At 42.7% G+C, this 20,593-nt stretch overlaps 1 protein-coding gene across 5 annotated transcripts in view; it reads right to left on the reverse strand.

Annotated features, from left to right (window-relative positions):
* dpp6a (dipeptidyl-peptidase 6a) overlaps positions 1–20,593 on the reverse strand; it is a 1,586,533-nt gene that overhangs the window by 449,156 nt on the left and 1,116,784 nt on the right. For all 5 annotated transcript variants that reach the window (XM_063044436.1, XM_063044438.1, XM_063044435.1 and 2 more), the window contains exon 3: positions 16,337–16,435. In XM_063044436.1, the coding sequence (XP_062900506.1) occupies positions 16,337–16,435 (99 nt within the window). The remainder of the gene's footprint in view (positions 1–16,336; positions 16,436–20,593) is intronic.

Raw genomic sequence — 20,593 nt, forward strand, 5'->3', positions numbered from 1 at the left:
TATTCTGTTTCTTTGTACTTCCTCTGAATATCCACAAGGAAATGAATCTCCGGGCAGTATATGATGACATACAGTATATGTACTTTCATAATAAATATAGTTTGAACTTTGAAACTGTGTTGGAAGTAACTTGCAACTTGTGAACCCCTGTCCGGCAGTTATGCATCAGAAAAAAAAAAGCTCATACAAATGCTTCTGATGGTGTGGCAAGAAAAAATTCAGCACCATAGGAGTCTCTCAGCTTTCACTTTGACATTTCCATTGTTGGATCCTGATGCTTTTGTGGCTGAGGGGTTCTTCTGAACTTAAGAATGAAGCACAAGACTTGTTGCTTACAATAACTTTATGAGTATTACAAGAACCAGGAGGGCGAAGGGAGAAGAAGCATGAAGAGAGAAGAAAACAAAGAGGAGCAGAGAAAGACTCAAAGTAGTGTGGTCTCCTTACACTCACTGGCCATTTTATTAGATACACCTGCACACCTGTTCATTAATGCAAATGTCTAATCAGCCAGTCTTCTGGCAAAACTCAATGTGTAAAAGTCTGCAGACATGGTCAAGAGGTTCAGATTTTGTTCAGGCCAAACATCAGAATGGGGAAGAAATGTGAGCTAATTGGCTTTGATTATGGAATGATCGTCAGTGCCAGACAGGGTGGCTTGTGTATCTCAGAAACTGCTGATCTCCTGGGACTTTCATGCACAACAGTCTCTAAAGTTCATAGAGAATGGCACAAAAACAAAACAAAAAAATCTAGTAAGCAGCAACTCTTTGGGCAAAACCTCAATGTTAATGAGAGAGGTCAGAGGGGAATGGCCAGATTGGTTCAAGCTGACAGTAACTCAAATAACCACACATTTCAACAGTGGTTTGCAAAAGAGCATCTCTGAATGCATAACTCGCTGAACCTTTCATGGATGGGCTACAGCAGAAGGACTAACATACTCTCAGGGGCCACTTTTTTAGGTACATAGGGTACCTAATAAAATGGTCACTGGGTATATACCAGACAATTGATAACAATAATTCCATTGATAACATTATTGATCAGATAACCAGATTCAAGTGAAATGCTACCCACCACTGAAACCAAGAAGTTTTCAGAAAAATGCAGAGGAAACTGTAACCACTAGAAAGCTCACTAAATAATCACATACAGTGTATATAGGTGATTATATAAAAATGCAAATGAGCATAACAAGGTTAACCTAAAGAAAAGCATCAATTCTTCAGTCCAATCCATCTCCAACAAAAACTACATTTAAAGTCAGCAGTGTTGCTCCCCCTCCAGTGATCTGGGAACAGTGGGATTAAATACATTTATTCAAGTCAAGGGTGGTTCAAAAGGAAGGAAACTTCTGAATGATTTTCACTTAGAGCTCTCCCATTAATAATTTAAAACAAACCTGCAAAAAAAAAGGAAGTAAAGCCGTATGTTCAGAAATGGCTTATTTATTTGCTAATACTGTACTACCTTTCTCCAGGAGCAGACATCAGCCAATTACCATCAAATACTGATAGCTCCTTGTCAAAAGCAGCACTGTCATCAGGTACCACCCCCATCCAGGCCATGTTTCCTTCTCGTGGCAGCCATCGGGAGACAGAGACACACATTTAAAGTTCCACCCCACCAAGTTCAGGAGCAGTTACTACCCTTCAACAGTCAGGCTCCCGAGCCAGAATGTATAATGATACTCACCGCAACTCTGAACTGAACTGATAGAGAGCATCTTAACATACTGCATCTCTGTGTGGGTATCTCAGTTGTACAGCAGCTGATAGGAAAGCACTTCAGCGGGACGTCTCTAGCGCACAGAAGATCATCGGGACACAGCTCCCAGCCCTGGAGGACACCTACAGCTCTGGCTGCCTAAGGAAAGCTACAAACATCTGTAAGGACAATACACACCCATGCAATCATCTGTTTGAACTTCTTCCATCTGGCAGACGTTATAAGATTTTCTATGCCCGCACTTCCAGACTGAAAAATAACTTTTTCCCCAGAGCTATAATGGCTCTGAACCAATCGATCAAGCATCATCCATAAATTTGTTATATTGCTACTTTAATACTGCTTTTATGGCTGTCATGCATCTGAGTTGCGCTTTTGTACTGCTGGACATTGCTTGTACTGGCTGGTTACTTGATTTTATTTATTGTTTATTTATTTTATTTGTTGTTTTATAGCATTGAGTATGAGAGTTGGAAACTCATTTTCGCTGTAATGGTGCATGACAACTGTACTATGCAATGACAATAAAGATATTTCTTTTCATCCTACAACATATGGAATCATGTTCAAGAACTCTACAACTCATATTCTCAGTATTATTTATTATTACTATTTGGTTTTCATTTGTATTTATACTGTTTGGCATCTTTTGCACATTTGGTGTCAGTTTTTGTCTGTATGTTACTTTTCATTGATTCAATTGTATTTCTTTGTTCTACTGTGAACGCCCACAAGAAAATTTATTTTGTGGATAGTATATTGTGACATATATACACTTTGATATTAAATTTATTTTGAACTTTGAACCACCTAAGTCAGTGCAAAGGGGTTAGAATATAAAAAAAGACTCATGCTGAGCAGCTTGCGATAGATTAAATATAACTTATTGATAAAGCAAAATAAAATATTAAACGAGAAACCACAACTACTTCTCTCAAAATCTCAGGAAAAATGAGCGGAGGGTATCTAAATACAAATTAAGTGCATAATATCAATCCCATTCACATGCAGTCATGTTGGGAAGGGCAAAACTGGATAAGGATAAGGATAAACATTAAATAAAGTTGGATAAGTACATAAACGGATGGGAGGGGAATGGAGGGCTCTGGTGATGATGCCACTAGGCAGAATAACAATTTGGCAATGACTAGATGGCCTGTTTCTGTGCTGTGTTGTTCCATGACTCTATAAACACAAAAACGCTGGTGTTTTTCCCCCCTGTGGATGCTGCTGAGTTCCTCCTGTGTTTTGTGTGTTGCTCCAGAACCCAGCAACTGCAGTCCCCCGTGTCCGAATGTTGGCAAGGGATGAGGGATTGAGAGGGTAAATTATCCAGTCATTACCACTTTGGCTGGGCATAGCCAGATTGCTACATATAAGAATGTAAGATCCTAAGGGAAAAGAAAGGGCAGATGCTTGGATGTTCTTATGAAGGAGACAATCTCAAACAAAGGGATGTGGTACAATATACGGGGGCAGTCTTTTAGAATGGAGGTTACAGGAATTTCAAGGTGAAACAATTCACCTCGAGTAATATTTATTAATCCTTATTTAAGAATGAATGTACCAGTACTGGAGATGATCCAAAAGAGATTTAATGGGCTATTTCCTGGGATTAGAGGATTGCCATATGATAGCTGGCTGAAGAAGCAAGGTCTGTATTTATTGGAGTTTAGAAGAATGAGAAGCAATTCTATCGAAGCATGTAAGATCCTAAGGGGAAAAGAAAGGGTAGATGTTGAGATGTTTGCACTAATGAGACAATCTTGAACAAGGTGATATCGTACAAAAAAAGGGGGTTGTCATTTTAAACTGAGGTCATGGGAATTTTTTCTCACAGAGGAAGGTGAATCTCCAGAATGCTCTACCCCAGAGAGCTGTGGAAGCCGGATATTTGAGGCATTTAAAGAAGAGGCAGCTAAATTTTAGAAAGATCAGGAAATTGACAGCTAGAGGGAACTGTCACAGAAAAGGAGGTGCAGCCTTTGGCAGATCAGGCACGATCATACTGCTGGGGTAAGGGGCCCTCTCCTGCTTCCTTGTGAATCTAAAAAGAAATGCAGTTGTTGGAGATCTGAAATAACAGAAAATGCTGGAAACACTCAGCAAACATTAACTGTGTGGATCTTTCCACAGATGCAACCTGCTGAGTATTCCCAGCATAGCCTAATGGGCTTCTTTATCAATGTATTCTTTTTTGTGTAATTTTATATAATTTATTTTTCATTTGTGTTTCTCTTGTAAATGTTGCGTCCCTGATCCTGTGGCTGTGATGCTGCTGCAAGTAAGCTTTTCATTGCACCTCTGCATGCATGCACTCATGCATACGACAATAAACTTGTCCTTGACTTTGATATCAACAACATAATCAGAAGCTTTGCTAATGATACGGGAATTGCCTGTCCATACACCGGTAACTCCATTTCCTTTATTACTGAAACTCTCTCCAACATTGCAGTGCAGAATGTACTGCACTCCAGGATGCCCTGAGGTTTATGCGATATGCAGCCAAGTTTTTCCTTCTAAACACAGACTGAACGTTCAGGTTGCCTCCCAGCATTGATTTAATTCCTTTCACGGCACGATCACTGGTGCAGTATTTGCTCCTCGGTGAAAGTTTCACATGCATAATTTATCAGACTCCCGTCTTCACAGACCATTGCTCATTTGTAAAGTTAGATAATGCAAAGTATTATCTCTGGCCTCCAGGGTTCTGCAGTAAATGGTGGATGCATATCAGCTCTCAGGTGGTAATCTATGATATATTCAATGATTTAACAATGGTAATGTGTGATGGGTAGGCTATCACTTAAGAAAATGGCAAATATCCTAATGGGAACACACTGTCTTTTTCATAAATATATTACAGACATTTTTAGACCGGGGTTCCCAATCTTTTTTATACCATGAACCAATACCATTGAGCAAGGGGTCAGTGGACTTCAGGCTGGCAACCCCCGTTTTAGACAAAACTGCTGATTTTCTGGTTATTTTCAGTATATTGATGGTAAGAGATAGCTATGCACAAAGTGGGTGCCATGTTTATGTGCCACTTAACAGGGATGTTTGACTTTCAAATTCATAGGTCCCATTTTCAGGAAGTGGAGGAACAGCACCTCATATTCTGCCCAGGAAGTCCACAACCTGACATTGCATTGAACATTGAATTCTTCAGCTTCTGGAGTTCTCCACTGTCCCTTTTCCCTCTCCTCTCTCCCTAACCAGTACTTCCTACATGTGTCCTGAGGTAGCGATTTGACCCAAAGCAATTGTCCCAATGCAGGTGTTTGACACAAAACATCGACAATCTCTTTCCTCCAATAGATGTTGCTCGACCTACTGAGTTCCTCCAGCGGATTGCTTGTTGCTTCATACATGCACTCCAGCGCATCGCTCACACACTGGTTTCCCTCTCCCCACTGATCCCATCTTCCCTCACAACCTCCCTCACTTGTTTCCATGTTCCACCTTCTTCAATCAGAATCCATCATCTTCGGTTCTTTGTCATTTCCACCCATCACTTCCCAGCTGCTGTTGCATTTCCCATACCCCCCCCATCTCTTCTCACCCCACTTCCTCCTCATCTGGATCACCTCTTTCCTACCATCCCTTGCTCCACCTTTTCCCTCCACCTCTTTATACTGGTCATCTCCCCTCTGCATTTTCAGTCCAGACAGAGGGTCTTGAAGCCAAATGTTGAAAAGTCGATTTCACTCTGTAGTTGCTGCCTGTCCCAAGGGGTTCTGTTTGCCTCTTGTGTAGTACCATGATGTTGCCTAGCTCTGAGTATTTCAGTTATAAATAAAGATTGTACAGGTTGAGTTTGTTTCCCCTGGAGCAGAGGCCGATGTGGCGGCATGAGCCAGGTCAGGGTGTGGTGACCTGATTGATTTGTATTGACCTAACAAATATATATAGGATTTTCATTGCACCCTGATGTATATGACAATATACAAAACATACCTAAACTAACTAACCAACTAACTAACACATGTCTGCAAGAAACTGTAGAGAGTTGTGGACACAGCATGCACATCATGAAACGGGGATACCTCTTTTCCCTTATTAGGGAGAGAGAGAGAGAGAGAGAGAGCCTGTGGTATGTCGAATTACCGGGTCAATGAGTTGTCTTTGTGTCTTTATTGATGCTTGCTGCATGCTTGAGTGCTCGGGGGAGGGCGCTGATGCTTTGTTGCCTTTGAGGGTGGGGGAGGAGGTGTCATTGCCTTGATGTTGCTTACACCTGGGAGGGGGCAGCTGGGGAGCGCTTTGGGGTTCTAATGTTTAACTGTCATTCATTCTTTGGGGCACTCCTCTGCTTTTGTGGATGTTTGCGAAGAAAAAGAATTTCAGGATTTATATTGTATACATTTCTCTTACATTAAATGTACCTATTGAACCTATTGAATTAAAGAAACCAGCTCCTTTCCATGGGCTCTTCTCGCTACCTCCGTAAAGCAGCCAACATAATCAAAGACCCCACCTATCCCATTAATTTTCTCTTCTCTTTCTCATTGGCAGGAGAAGTAAAAACCTGAAAGCATGTGCCAAGCACAGGTTCAAGGACAGTTTCTACCACCTTGAAATAAATAGTTCCTGAGTACAATAAGATGAAATTTGCCTACCACCACAACAGGTCTAAAGAGGACACAATTTCACTGACTCTTCACTTAGGTTTGGAGCACCTGGACAACATCAATACATGTATCAGGTTGCCGTTTAATGATTACAGCTTGGCATTCAACACTGCCACCCAAAATACTAATCAACAAGCTTCAAATCCTGGGCCTCTGTACCTTCCTCTGTGATTGCATCCTTGACTTTCTCATTGGGAGATCACAGTCAGTGCAGATCAGAAATAACGTCTCCTCTTCACGATTGACACAGGAGCATCTCAAGAATGTGCGCTTAGCCTGTTGCTCTGTTGTCTCTACACACGCGAATGTGTGGCTAGACACAGCTCTAATGACATCGATAAATTTGCCAATGACACCATTGTTTTCGGCAGATGGTGATGGGGAGGGATAAAAGACTGAGATAGATTAGCTTGTTCAGTTGTGTCGCAACAAAAACCTTACATGCAACGTCAGTAAGACCAAGGAGTTGATTGTGGACTGCGGGAAGGGGAAGTTAGGACAACACATACCATGGGGTGAACAGTGGAAAAAAGGGTGAGCTTCTTCCACTCTGAGTAGTTCCTAGGCATCAACATACTGTATCAGATGATCTGTCCTGGGCCCAACACATTGATACAGTCATGAAAAAGGAATTCCAGTTGCTATACTGCATTAGAGGCTTGAGGTGATTTGGTATGACACTAAAAACTCCAGCCAATTTCTACAATTGTACCGAAGAGAGCATTCTGACAGCTTGCATTGCTGCCTGGTATGAAGACTCCACCTGGTATGAGGACTCCAGCTGGTATGAAGACTCCAGCTGGTATGAGGACTCCAGCTGGTATGAAGACTCCAGCTGGTATGAAGACTCCAGCTGGTATGAGGACTCCAGCTGGTATGAAGACTCCAGCTGGTATGAAGACTCCACCTGGTATGAGGACTCCACCTGGTATGAGGACTCCAGCTGGTATGAAGCTGCAGCAGGCTATAGACTCAGATAACTCCATTATGGGGAAAGGGCTGGTAGATGGAGCTGAGTTTACAGGCAGATCAGCCATGATCTTATTGAATGGCAGGGCAGGCTTGATGGGCCGGATGGCCTACTCCTGCTCCTATTTCTTATGTTCTTATTATGGGCACAAGCCTCTCCACCACTGAGGACATCTTCTAAAGGTGGTGCCTTAAGAAGGCAACACTGATCATGAAGTAAACTCACTATCCAGGACATGCACATGCTCTCTTATTACTAACATCGGGGAGGAGGTACAGGAGCCTGAAGATTATTTATTTGTTTGTTTCTTACTTTGTTTATTATTTATAATTCATAGCAATTTTATGTCTTGTATTATACTGCTGCCACATAACAACAAATTTCATCTCATATATCAGTAACAATAAGCCTGATTCTGAAGAGCAACTCTTGACCTCACAATCTACCTTGTTACGATCTTGCACTTTATTGTCTACCTGCACTGCACTTTCTCTGTAGTTGTTACACTTGATTTTGCATCGTTATTGTTGAACTTTGTTCTACCTCGATGCACTGCCTAACGATTTGATCCGTACGCAAGGCAAGCTTTTCACTGCGTCTCAATGTATGTGACAGTAATAAACGACTGTAATTCCAATATCTACACAAGCATGAAGAGGTGATGAGAAGAGAAGATTGGATAGGCACATGGATGGTAAGGGTATGGCAGGTTATGGTCCCAGTACAGGTCGATGGGAATAGATGGTTTAAATGCTTCAGCATGGACTTAATAGGCCGAAGAGTCTCTTACTGTGCTGTACTTTTCTCTGACACTATGACTCTACAGGGATAGTAAGAATCTTTGCCGCAACAGGTTCTACAGATGTTGGGAATGCAGAGCAACATACAAAATGCTGGTGGAACTCTATAGATCGGGCAGCATCTCAAGAGGGGAATAAACAGTCAATGTCCTGATGAAGGGTTTCAGCTCAAAATGTGGACTGTTTATTCCTCTCCATTGATGCTGCCTAAACCTGCTGTGTTCCTCCATCATTTTGTCCATTGCCACATGGCAGGTGCTTAAAACAAGAGGGCATACAGGTAAGGGGTTGCAGTTTTAGAGGGGATCAATATCTTTCAAACAGAGTAGATGAAATCTGCAATGTCCTTCCTGAGGAAGTAGCAGAGGTACTTTCACAAAACCTTGGAAGCATCTAGACAAGCACTTGTATCGCCAAGGCACTGAAGGCTATAGACCAAATACAAGTTAATGGGATTAGTATATAAATACAAGGGTCGACATGGACACAATGGGCCGAAGGGCCTGTTTCTGTACTGAATAACTCTATGATTCTGAAAGTACTTCAGTGGTTGTAAAGGTGCGTTGTATCAACCTGAAGAAATAAGATGAACTATAATGAATATATAAAATGAGCACAAAACTGATACGCTGAATGACTGAGGACTTTTTAAAAATATCCATCTCATTCGGTATGGAGAGAACAATGAAATTGTTAAGGCACAGAATGAGGTGATTTGGAACTGTCTTCTTAGAGATCAATCACACCAGACCTGTTTCCCTGATCTTTTCCCACTGCCTTGTAAATTATTCTCTCTCAAGAACCTGTCTAGTTCCGTCATGAAAGCCCTGATTGATTCTGTTTCCATCAGCCTTGCCAGCAGTCAGTACCAGTGCATAAACACAGAGTAAAAGTCACAGTCGTAGAGAGATACAGCATGGAATCAGGCCATTCTTCCCTTCAATTTTGTGTTGACCAGTTGACCATTAACCACCTATATTGCACTGATCCTACAGTTTAGATAAGATTAGATTAGATTATGAGGACACTCAGTCCTCGCTTATTGTCATTTAGAAATGCATGCATTAAAAAACGATACAACGTTCCTCCAGAATGATATCATAAGAAAACACAGGACAAACCAAGACTAAAACTGACAAAACCACATAATTATAATAATACATAGTTACAACAGTGCCAAGCAATACCATAATTTGATAAGAGCAGACCATGGGCACGGTAAAAAAAAGTCTCAAAGTCCCGATAGACTCATCATCCCACGCAGGTGGCAGAAGGGAGGAATTCTCCCCGCCATGAACCTCCAAGCGCCACCAACTTGCCGATGCAGCACCATTGGAAGCACCCGACCGCAACAGACTCTGAGCCCTTCCGAAAACTTCGAGCCTCCGACACCAAGCACCATCCTCTGCCAAGCGCTTTGACACCGCCCCAGCCGCTGAGCAACAAGCAAAGCCGAGCAGTTACCCCATTCTTTAAATTCTCCTCACATTCTTTTCAACTCATCCCAGATTCTATCTCTCACCCACATTTTAGGGACAACTTACAGTGGTTATACAATGTTTATAATCTCTCCAACTGCTTTTGTCCATCACTTTACATTCTTCAAGCCACTACAAAACAACTTCTCTTTCTCCGGCCTAGCTAAACTAGTCATGGTCTCTGAACTCTTCACCAAATCTTCTCTAGGTCTTTCTCCAAGAACAACAACTCTGGATTCTCCACTCATGCTTCACTCTCATCCCAGAAACAATTCCAGCCAATATCCACTTATGTCTTACATTCTACTGCTGCCACAAAACAAGAGATTTCACAATGTATGTCGTTCTTCAAATATGATGGTCGGAGTTGAGTGCAATACTCCAGCTGTGGTCTGAGTGGTCAGAAAGTCAGACAGCATACAACTTCCATTCTTCTTATTACTTACTGCTGGGGTTTAGGGCAGTAATGAAGATCCTCCATTTCTGGCGGTGTTCAGGGCTTTTTTCATCACGTCAGTAGCTTTCTCTCGGTTATCACTATGGTCTATCATGCAAGTCATTCTATCAGTGGTGGGTGCAGAGCACTGCAAACTAAATAAAAGTACAGGAGGGACAAGCAGAGTGGCCATTGTCAGGAGGTGGTCAGTGGTGAGAGTAGAAGCGTCAGGCTTTGGCTCGGAGGAGGTATTGGCTCTGGGTAGGCTTTTGTTTGGGTTTTCTTTTTGCTTTTCTCTTACTGTACCTGGTATAGTAAAAGTGTGTTTTTCATGCCAGATATTGGAGTCCTGGGAGACCCAGAGTCTCCCAGGGAACTACATCTGCATGAAGTACATCCGGCCGCAGCTCCTTGAAGACTGTGCTGGGGCAGCGGCTGGATGACCTTCGGCTTGTACAGAAGAGTGAGGAGAAAGTGGAAAATGAAATACGATGTTGGAAAGTGCATGGTCATGCACTTTGGTGGTAGCAATAAATGTGTGGACTATTTTCTAAATGGGGAGAAAATCCAAAAATCTGAGATGCAAAGGAACTTGGGAGTCCTTGTGCAGAACAGCCTAGAGGTTAACTTGCAGGTTGAGTCAATGGCGAGGAAGGCAAATGGAATTTGAGCATTCATTTCAAGAGGTTGAGAATACAAGAGCAGGGATGTGATGCTGAGGCTTTATAAGGCTCTGGTGAGGCCTCACCTTGAGTATTGTGTACAGTTTTGGGCTGCTCATTTTAGAAGAGATGTGCTGGCATTGGAGAGGGTCCAGAGGAGGTTCACAAGGATGATTCCAGGAATGAAACATCTCAACCCAAGCAAGGCTGCAGGCCCGGATGGTGTCAGTACCAGGGTGCTCAAAGCCTGTGCCCCTCAGCTATGTGGAGTACTTCGCCATGTCTTCAACCTGAGCCTGAGTCTCCAGAGGGTTCCTGTGCTGTGGAAGACGTCCTGCTTCATCCCTGCGCCGAAGACGACGCGCCCCAGCGGCCTGAATGACTACAGACCGGTGGCATTGACCTCCCACATTATGAAGACCCTGGAGAGACTTGTTTTGGAGCTGCTCTGGCCTATAGTTAGGCCACACTTAGATCCCCTCCAGTTCGCCTACCAGCCCCGACTAGGAGTTGAGGATGCCATCGTCTACCTGCTGAACTGAGTCTACGCCCACCTGGACAAGCCAGCGAGCACTGTCAGGGTCATGGTTTTTGACTTCTCCAGTGTATTCAACACCATCCGCCCTGCTCTGCTGGGGGAGAAGCTGACAGTGATGCAGGTGGATGCTTTCTTGGTGTCATGGATTCTTGATTACTCGACTGGCAGACCACAGTACGTGTGCTTACAACACTGTGTGTCCGACAGAATGATCAGCACTGGGGCTCCACAGCGGACTGTCCTGTCTCCCTTTCTCTTCACCATTTACACCTCAGACTTCAACTACTGCACAGAGTCTTGTCATCTTCAGAAGTTTTCTGATGACTCTGCCATAGTTGGATGCATCAGCAAGGGAGATGAGGCTGAGTACAAGGCTACAGTAGGAAACTTTGTCACATGGTGTGAGTAGAATTATCTGCAGCTTAATGTGAAAAAGACTAAGGAGCTGGTGGTAAACCTGAGGAGGGGCACGGCACCGGTGACCCCTGTTTCCATCCGGGGGGTCAGTGTGGACATGGTGGAGGATTACAAATACCCGGGGATACGAATTGACAATAAACTGGACTGGTCAAAGAACACTGAGGCTGTCTACGAGAAGGGTCAGAGCCATCTCTATTTCCTGAGGAGACTGAGGTCCTTTAACATCTGTCGGACAATGCTGAAGATGCTCTACGAGTCTGTGGTGGCCAGTGCTATCATGTTTGCTGTTGTGTGCTGGGGCAGCAGGCTGAGGGTAGCAGACACCAACAGAATCAACAAACTCATTCGTAAGGCCAGTGATGTTGTGGGGATGGAACTGGACTCTCTGATGGTGGTGTCTGAAAAGAGGATGCTGTCCAAGTTGCATGCCATCTTGGTCAATGTCTTCCATCCACTACATAATGGACTGGTTGGGCACAGGAGTACATTCAGCCAGAGATTCATTCCACCGAAATGCAACACAGAGCGTCATAGGAGGTCATTCCTGCCTGTGGCCATCAAACTTTACAATTCCTCCCTTGGACGGTCAGACACCCTGAGCCAATAGGCTGATCCTGGACTTATTTCCTGGCATTATTTAAATATTACTATTTAATTATTTATGGTTTTATTACTATCTAATTATTTATGGTGCAACTGTAACGAAAACCAATTTCCCTCGGGATCAATAAAGTATGACTATGACTATGATTATGAAAGGGTTACCATACAAGGAACGTTTGATGGCTCTGGATCTGTATTCGCTGGGATTTAGAAGGATAGGGGAGGATCACATTGAAACCTTTCAAATGTTGAAAGGCCTACATAGAGTAGTTGTGGAAAGGATGTTTGCCATGGTGGAAGAATCTGGGACAAAAGAGCACAGCCTCAGGATAGAGGCACATCCATTCAAAACAGAGATGTGGAGAAATTTCTTTAGCCAGAGGGTGGTGAATTTGTGGAATTTGTTGCCGCGTACAGCTGTGGAGGCCAGGTCTTTGGGTGTATTTAAGGCAGAGGTTGATTGGTTCTTGACTGGACATGGCATCAAAGGTTACGGGGAGAATGCCGGGAAATGGGGCTGAGGAGGAGAAGAAAAAAAGGATCAGCCATGATTGAATGGTGTAGCAGACTCGACGGGCCAAGTGGCCTAAATCTGCTCCTTTGTCTTACAGTCTTAAGTCCTGGGTGAAAACTCAGGAATACCATCGCATTCAGATGTAGAAGGATTCTTAATTGCTGTTTCTGTAACAGTTTTCTTTTACCAGTTACAGGGTTGTTAGCCCTGAGCTGAACCCCCAAACCTGGAGAACCGGTGGTCTACTCTTTGTCTGGCCTCTGCCCTTTGACCTGTTTGGCATGGGTGACCCTACCAAGAGCCAAAACTTAAATGCCTGACTCCGGGTCACTGAGTCAGGCAACCCTCCAAACCCTACAACAATGTTGTGCTCCTCTTGGAAGATCCTTCTTATATAGGTCTCTTAAACAGACTCTTATTTAATAAAGATGAACTAATGATCTATCAGTCAACCTTATTATGTTCCTTACATTTTACTTGTCTGCCTCCACAGTGCTTTTTCTGTATCACCATATTCTGCATTCTCTTTATTTTCATTTGTTTTGTAATCCTTCATTGTACTTACGTATGAACTGACATTCATTTCATCTCTGTGCATGTGACAGTAATGGACCAATTAACAAATGTGGTCTAAGTCTCGGCGAGAAAGTAGAGGTGTCTGAAGACCCATGCTGAATGTCTTAGGAACAGCTCTTTGTCTCTGCCAGCAGATTTCTGAATGGCCCATGAACACTAACTCGCTATTCCTCATTCATTCATCCATCTATCTATTCATTCATCTAACCATCTACATACAGGATTGTGCAAAAGTCCTGGGCGCATATATATATATATATATATATATATATATATATATATATATATATATATATTAAAAAAAACTAGGGTGCCTAAGACTTTGCGCAGTTCTGTATTATACTATTGTTGTGTCTTGCTTAAAAAAAAACATCTACGCCTTCTTCTGATTTGTGTCTCCATGGATGGATGGATGCATATGTTTCGAAATAATTTAAAATTAGAGCACAGAAGCTGAACGTTCAACCCCCTGTCTGCATACTAGCCAAAAACTGACTGTATACTCGATGTGATGAGTCTTGCCGAGACCTTCCTATATTAACACTGGGTATTCGGCACTCAGGGTTAGATCTAGAGCAGATTCCATCAGCCCACTGATATTAGTAAGGATTATCTGGCTGCGGATTTACAGCAAGGGAGAAGGTGTGTTCCTTTTAAGTTAGTTTAATGTTTTTAATTATCTTTAACAGATTCCTATTCTTAACTAGTAATAAGTTTTACTTGTTTGTGAATATCCAAATGCCTTTAAAAATAATTAAAAATCCCGTGCAGCTTTTACAATGGGCAAAACAAGGTCTTGGGCATCATGGCAGTAGCAGCAACAGAATGGCCTCAGTGCACCACTGATGTGCCTGTTGTCCATTGGACTACCTTGCTGGTATTTGGGATATCTAGTAGATGGGATACGTGTGTAGGATGGATTGTAGGAGACAACACCGGCAGGTGGGACTTGGGCCAGAAACTTTTGACCCATAAAGAATTAAACTTCAGGGACCTTTAATGTTGTGAAGGGCTGCAGAGAAAATCTGGGAAATATTTGAGGGATAAGCATTTGGTCAGACAAGAGTTGAATAGGGATAATCAGCATGACTTTGTGCATGGGAGATCACATCTGATGAATTTGATTTTTTTTTTGTTTGAAGAAATAACTAAGAAGGTCATTGAAGACACTGTGGTAGATGTGGTCTATATGGACCTCATTAAGGCTTTTGATAAGCTTCTAGATGGAAGGCTGCTATGAAAAGTTAGCTCTTGGCATCCAGAAGGAGCTAGCTAATTGGATACAGAATTGGCTTGATGGCAGGAAGCAGAAGGTGATGGTGTTAGATTGTTTGTTAGACTGGAGGCCCATGCCTTGTGGTGTGCTTCAGGACTCGGAGCTAGGCCATTGCTTTTTTGTTACCTACAATTACAAGCTGGCTAGGAAAGTACAAGTCGTGGTTTATTAAGTTTGCAGATGGCATTGAAATAACCAGAGTCATAGTCAGTGATGAGGGCTAACAGGATTTACACAGGAATTTTGATTAGTGAGTGAGTGGGCCAAGGAGTGGCAAATGAAGTTTAATTCAGGTAAGTGTGAGATGTTGCATTTTGAGAAGACAGACAAGGTAGGACCATAGCAATGAATGATAGGGCCTTGGGTGGTGTTGTAAAAGAGAAGAATCCGAGGAATAAAAGTGCACTGTACTCTGAAACTAGCATCACAAATAGACAGGGTGGTGTGCAAGACGTTGGTGAGGCTACATTTGGAATACTGTGTTCAGTTTTGGCCACTCTGCTATAGGAAAGATGCCATTAAGCTGGAAAGAGTGTAGAGGTGATTTATGAGACTTGTTGCCAGGACTTGAGGGACTGAGTTATGAAGAGACATTGAGTGGGTTGGGATTTTATTCACTAGAGCTTTGGAGAATATACAGGTGCAGTCTTTATCCTTGAATTGGGGAATCAGGAACTAAAGGATTTATGGTTGGGGTGAGAGGGGAAATATTTAACAGGAACCCGGCATCTACATGTGGTCAGTATATGGAATGAGCTACCAGAGGAAGTATCTAAAAGGTACATTAAGAACATTTAAAAGACAGTAGTATAGATACTTAGATCAGGAGGTTTAGTCCAGGGGTGTCCAAATTTTGTGCCATGAAACCCTACCATTAATTGAGGGGTCTCTGGACTCCAGCTTGGGAACCCCTATAGCTTAGAAGGGTTAAACAAGAGTCACAGGGCTAGATTAGATGGGAACCTTGGTCAGCATGGGCTAATTGGGCCAAAGGCCAGGTTTCCATATCATACGACTCTGTGGTTCTGATGACTGGAAAGAGTAACGCAGAGCATTGGCATATGGAGGCACAGAGTAATGAGCATTGGATGATGAAAATTTAACTCTATTTAGTATAAACTTGTATAAAATGCAATCATCCCAAAATCCTGAGAGTTTATTAATCTTGAAACTGCACTCTGACTATTTTTATCTTTTATTTAGAGGTACAACGTGGAACTGGCCCTTCCAGCACAATGACCCAGCAACCCACCTATTTAACCTTATCACAGGACAATTTACAATGACCAATTAACCTACTAATGAGTATCTTTTAGTTGGAGGGAACAGTAGAACCCAGAGTAAACCCTCACAGTTCACGGGGAGAATGTACAAACCTGATCCATCAATGACAACAAGTCCAGTTCATTGTAATGGTTTCCATTTATCATAGCAATGATATCAAGCATATCTTCTGAGAGCCTGAATCCCTCGGCAACATTAGAAATGCATTAAAATATCGTACAGTAAAATCACAAATAATTTCTTCTGGAGCAACAGGCTGAAAAACTGCATTTATTCTGTCACTGCACATCTGGAAGAGATGGGTCCTTAGCTTCCATATGTGAAGGAAGTTTCCAAATAGGCAAATGTTTTGCTGTGCAATTTGAGAAGGACATTCAGATCATTAAACCCCCAGCTCAGTGTTACACTTACCGCTGATCCATTTGGCCTCCACATCATGAATCTTGAATTCTTCAGTGAAGAGATCATCAATGGTGACCTTCGCCTTTAATGCCAGGCTGTTATCTTCAACTGTGGGCAGATACAAACAACACATGAAGACATTAGGTATATCTAGAATTACAGAATACAGAGGCAGACAGCAGGAGGAAGAATGTCTGAGAAAGAATGAGACATTCCAATGCTATGAATTTGATTAAATTGTCTTTGAATTTTAAATAACATAATGGGAGGTTTGGTGGGGGGGGCTGTTTTAGTTTCAGGAACATTAAGACCATAAGACATAGGAGCAGAATTAGGCCATTTGCTCCATCAAGTGCCCTGCCTTTCAATCATGGCTGATTTTTCTTTTCCTCAGCTATTGTCCTGCCATCTTCCTGTAACCGTTACCCCCTTCACTAATCAAGAACTTATTCATTTCTAACCTTAATAAATATACACAATGACTTGATTTCCTCTGTGGCCGCAGATTCATGACCTTCGGCTGAAGAAATGCCTCTTCAGCTCGGTTTTAAAGGGATGCCACTTTGTCCTGAGGCTGCGCCCTCAGATCCTGGACTCCTGTACTCATGGAAGCATCCTCCAGGCCTACCTTATTACTACCGGCTGGTACATCATTAGTTTAACCTCTACAGGCCTCAGTCTAGAATTTTTAGCATTAATGGATAATATAGCATTGAAAAAACCCTTAACCTACCCAGTCCATAACTACCAAGCACCTATTTACACTCTTCCCATTTTATTCATCTCACATCCCTATCAACTTCAACAAATTTAACTACTCACCCAGCTTAAGGTGGCGCCTCACCTACTGACCCGCATATATTTGGCATGTGAGTGTAAACTGGAAAATTTGGGGGAACATCACACAGAGAACACGTGAACTCGACAGTTTTGGAGCTCGGGATTGAACCCAGATCAATAGAACAGCGAGGCGACAGCTCTGCAACTTGTATCATTTTGATTGGAGCTCTCTCACAGGTGGATCGTTACACCATCTCTTTGGGTCAGAAATCCAGGGTTAGCTAACAGAAAGCCGGCCGCATCACTGTCTTGTAAAAGGGCGGCTACTGCACAGGATCCAAATAAGCTGCGCAGAGTTGCGGCCACTTCCCTCCATCGTAACCAAGGCATCTTCAAGGAGCGATGACTCAAAAAGGTGGCATCCATCATTAAGGACCCCCATCACCCAGGTCATGCCCTCTCCTCATTGATACCACCAGGAAGGAGGTACAGGAGCACTGACTCAAGGATTCAGGAACCTTCTTCCCTTCTGCCATCTGATTTCTGAATGGATATTGAACTCATGAACACTACCATAATTATTTATTTTATTTTCATTTTTGCACTAGTTATTTAATCTAACTATTTAAATACATCTATATTTAAAGTAATTCAGTTTTTTCCTATACTATTACATATTGCATTGTACTGCTTTTGAAAAGACCACTAATTTCATGACATATGCCAGTGATATTAAACCTAATTCTAATTCTGAACTGTCACACTTGCAAGGTGCATCATCTCAGATATCTTATATTAGCACTTACTTCAGACTCTCACCATTTTTTTTACAGAAGCCCCATTGAGAGAATCCTCTGCATCACAGCTTGGCATGGTAGCTGATCTGCCTGAGATGGCAAGAAACCACAGAGAGTTGTGAATGCAGCCTAATCCATCACAAGCACCAACCTCCATCCATTGACACTGTCTACACTTCTCATAGCCTCAGGAAGGCAGCCTACACAGCCAAGGATCCCTCTGATGCCAGCTGTTCTCCTCCCCCTATAGGGCAGAAGCTGAACACGTACCAACGGGCTCAATGATGGCTTCTATCCTGCTGTTTGTTAGACTTCTGAATGGACTTCTTACATACTAAAGATGAATTCTTGATTTCTCAGACTACATTTCATTGGCCTTTGCATCGTATTTCAGATTCAGATACATTTATTTATCACGTGTACATCGAAGTATGCAGTGAAATATGTTGTTTGTGTTAACAACCAGTGCAGCCTATGGACGTGCCGGGGGCAGCCGACAAGTATGGGCACACATTCCAGCACCGATGTAGCATGCCCACCACGTTCCGCAGAACAATACAAGCAACAACAACAGACCAACACCAGCAAAACAACAAGAGCAAAACAAACTGCTTTCTTTCGTCCTACCCACTCACACGCACAGAGCAGGGCAGACCGCCTCCAGGACATCACACACCCATGTTGTTCGCCTTCGAATGCAGAATATGGAGTGGAGGCCTAGACTCCATCCTGACCACTACCTCACTGCTCCCCCCACCCCACATCCCTGTCCCTAAACCTTAACCCGATCCCTTTCCCTTTGTTAAGTGGAAGCAGGTTCATTGGTCTGATTAGTGAGGTAGAAGACAATGATTAGGAATAAGCACATTAATCATTTACTTATAAACTGTAAAACATTCAACCAAACATCTAAGTCATCCCTAATTACACAAACTATGAAACTAAATATTTAACAGATACTTAGCTAAGAGTATGTGTGGGCCCTGGTATATTTGCTGCATACTTTCACAATGGTTCTTCAGCACTGGTCGTGAACTGAGCCTGAAGCGACCGCTGGGGATGAAAGAAAAGAGCCCAAGCCTCCTGCATGTGCTATTCTTATACCCCTGAGGTGCCCAAAACTAGACACCAGTGCTGGGGCACACAAAGCAACCAATGGGAAAGAGCTGCTGCATCCTTCGAAAGGGCTAATCAATGACCAGTACACCCCACATGACACCCACCTGTCCCCAAAACTATCCTTACAAATCCATAAGGCAAGTCTGATCTTTGGCCTTGTTAGAGACATCTTGACCAGAAGATTTCTCTACCCGCTCTGCACCTTCTCTATAACTGTAACACTTTATTCTGCATTCTAATTTTTATTTTCCATCGATATTACCGATGTACTTATATATTGAATAATGTGTCTGGATGGCATGCAAACGAAAGCTGTTCACCGGATCTCGGTACATGTGACAACAATAAACCAACTACCATTACAATTTTGCAGACAATAAAGGTATACACACACTGTGATCCCAAAGGGCACATTCAAATCATAACTGATTTCACAGATCTCACTTAGACAATCAGGAAGAATAGTTATGAAACCCCAAATATAGAAAATCATGAGACAGTTTTATTGAAGTGTTTCAAATTAGATTGAGGAAAGGGAAGGCAGCAGATAACCTGAGTGTACTTGTCACTGAAGGCAGCTTCTCAGGCACAGAAAGCATTTGGCCAAATGATATGATGTCATTCACTGCAAGCAGCTTTGAGTGCAGAAGCAAAGATGTCTTACTGCAGCTGTACAGGGCCTTGTGAGACTCCTAGTTTTGTTTCCAGCCTTGGCTTCCTCATCAAAGGAAGAATGTTCTTAACATGGCGGCGGGGGTGGGGGGTGGCGGGAGTACATCAAAGATCTACTTAGCTAATAGGAATGGACAACCGTATGAGGAAAAATTAGATTGATTAGGATTATACAAACTGGAGTTTTGAAGACTGAGGAGGGATCCCATAATATTTTAATGGGAGTAGACAATCAGATACAGGGAGGATGTTCCCGGTGGCTAAGAAGTGTAGAGCCAGAGAGACACTGTCTTAGAAAACATAGTGTGCCATTTAGAGCCAAGATTAGGAGAAATTTCTTTACCTAGTGTGTATTCAATCTGTGAAACACTCTACCACAGAAGGATGTGAGGGCCAAGCCATTAAGTATATCCCAGGAGGAGGTAAATATATATCTTAGTGCTAACGGAATTAAGGATGATGGGGAGAAGGCAGAAACAAAGTGCTGAGGTTGACAATCAGCCGTGATGGTGTAGGATAGTTGACAGGCTTGTGACTATCACACACATGCTACTGTTTCATGTGATTCAATGCTTCTAACCAGGGATCTGGGATGCAAAGAAGCAAAAAGGAAGTCTTTCTCTGGCAAGGGAAAGTGAGAATGTGGATGGTGGTTTGATCTTCAGTTTAGGGTTAATTCATTCAGCATGTCATCAAAAAATTTGACAAACCTCTATGAATGCTGTAGCTGGTTGCATCAGGGCCTGGTATGGAAATGCTAATGGTCAGGAATGGAAAAGACGACAGAAAGTGATGGATCACTAGCAAAGGCCTCTTGACTTTGAACACATTTATATGCAGTGCTTCCAGAAGAAAGACTCTGACACTCCAGACCATGTACTCTTCTTGCTACTACCAT

Source organism: Mobula hypostoma, chromosome 3, assembly GCF_963921235.1.
Source record: "Mobula hypostoma chromosome 3, sMobHyp1.1, whole genome shotgun sequence".
Classification (NCBI taxonomy): Eukaryota; Metazoa; Chordata; class Chondrichthyes; order Myliobatiformes; family Myliobatidae; genus Mobula; species Mobula hypostoma.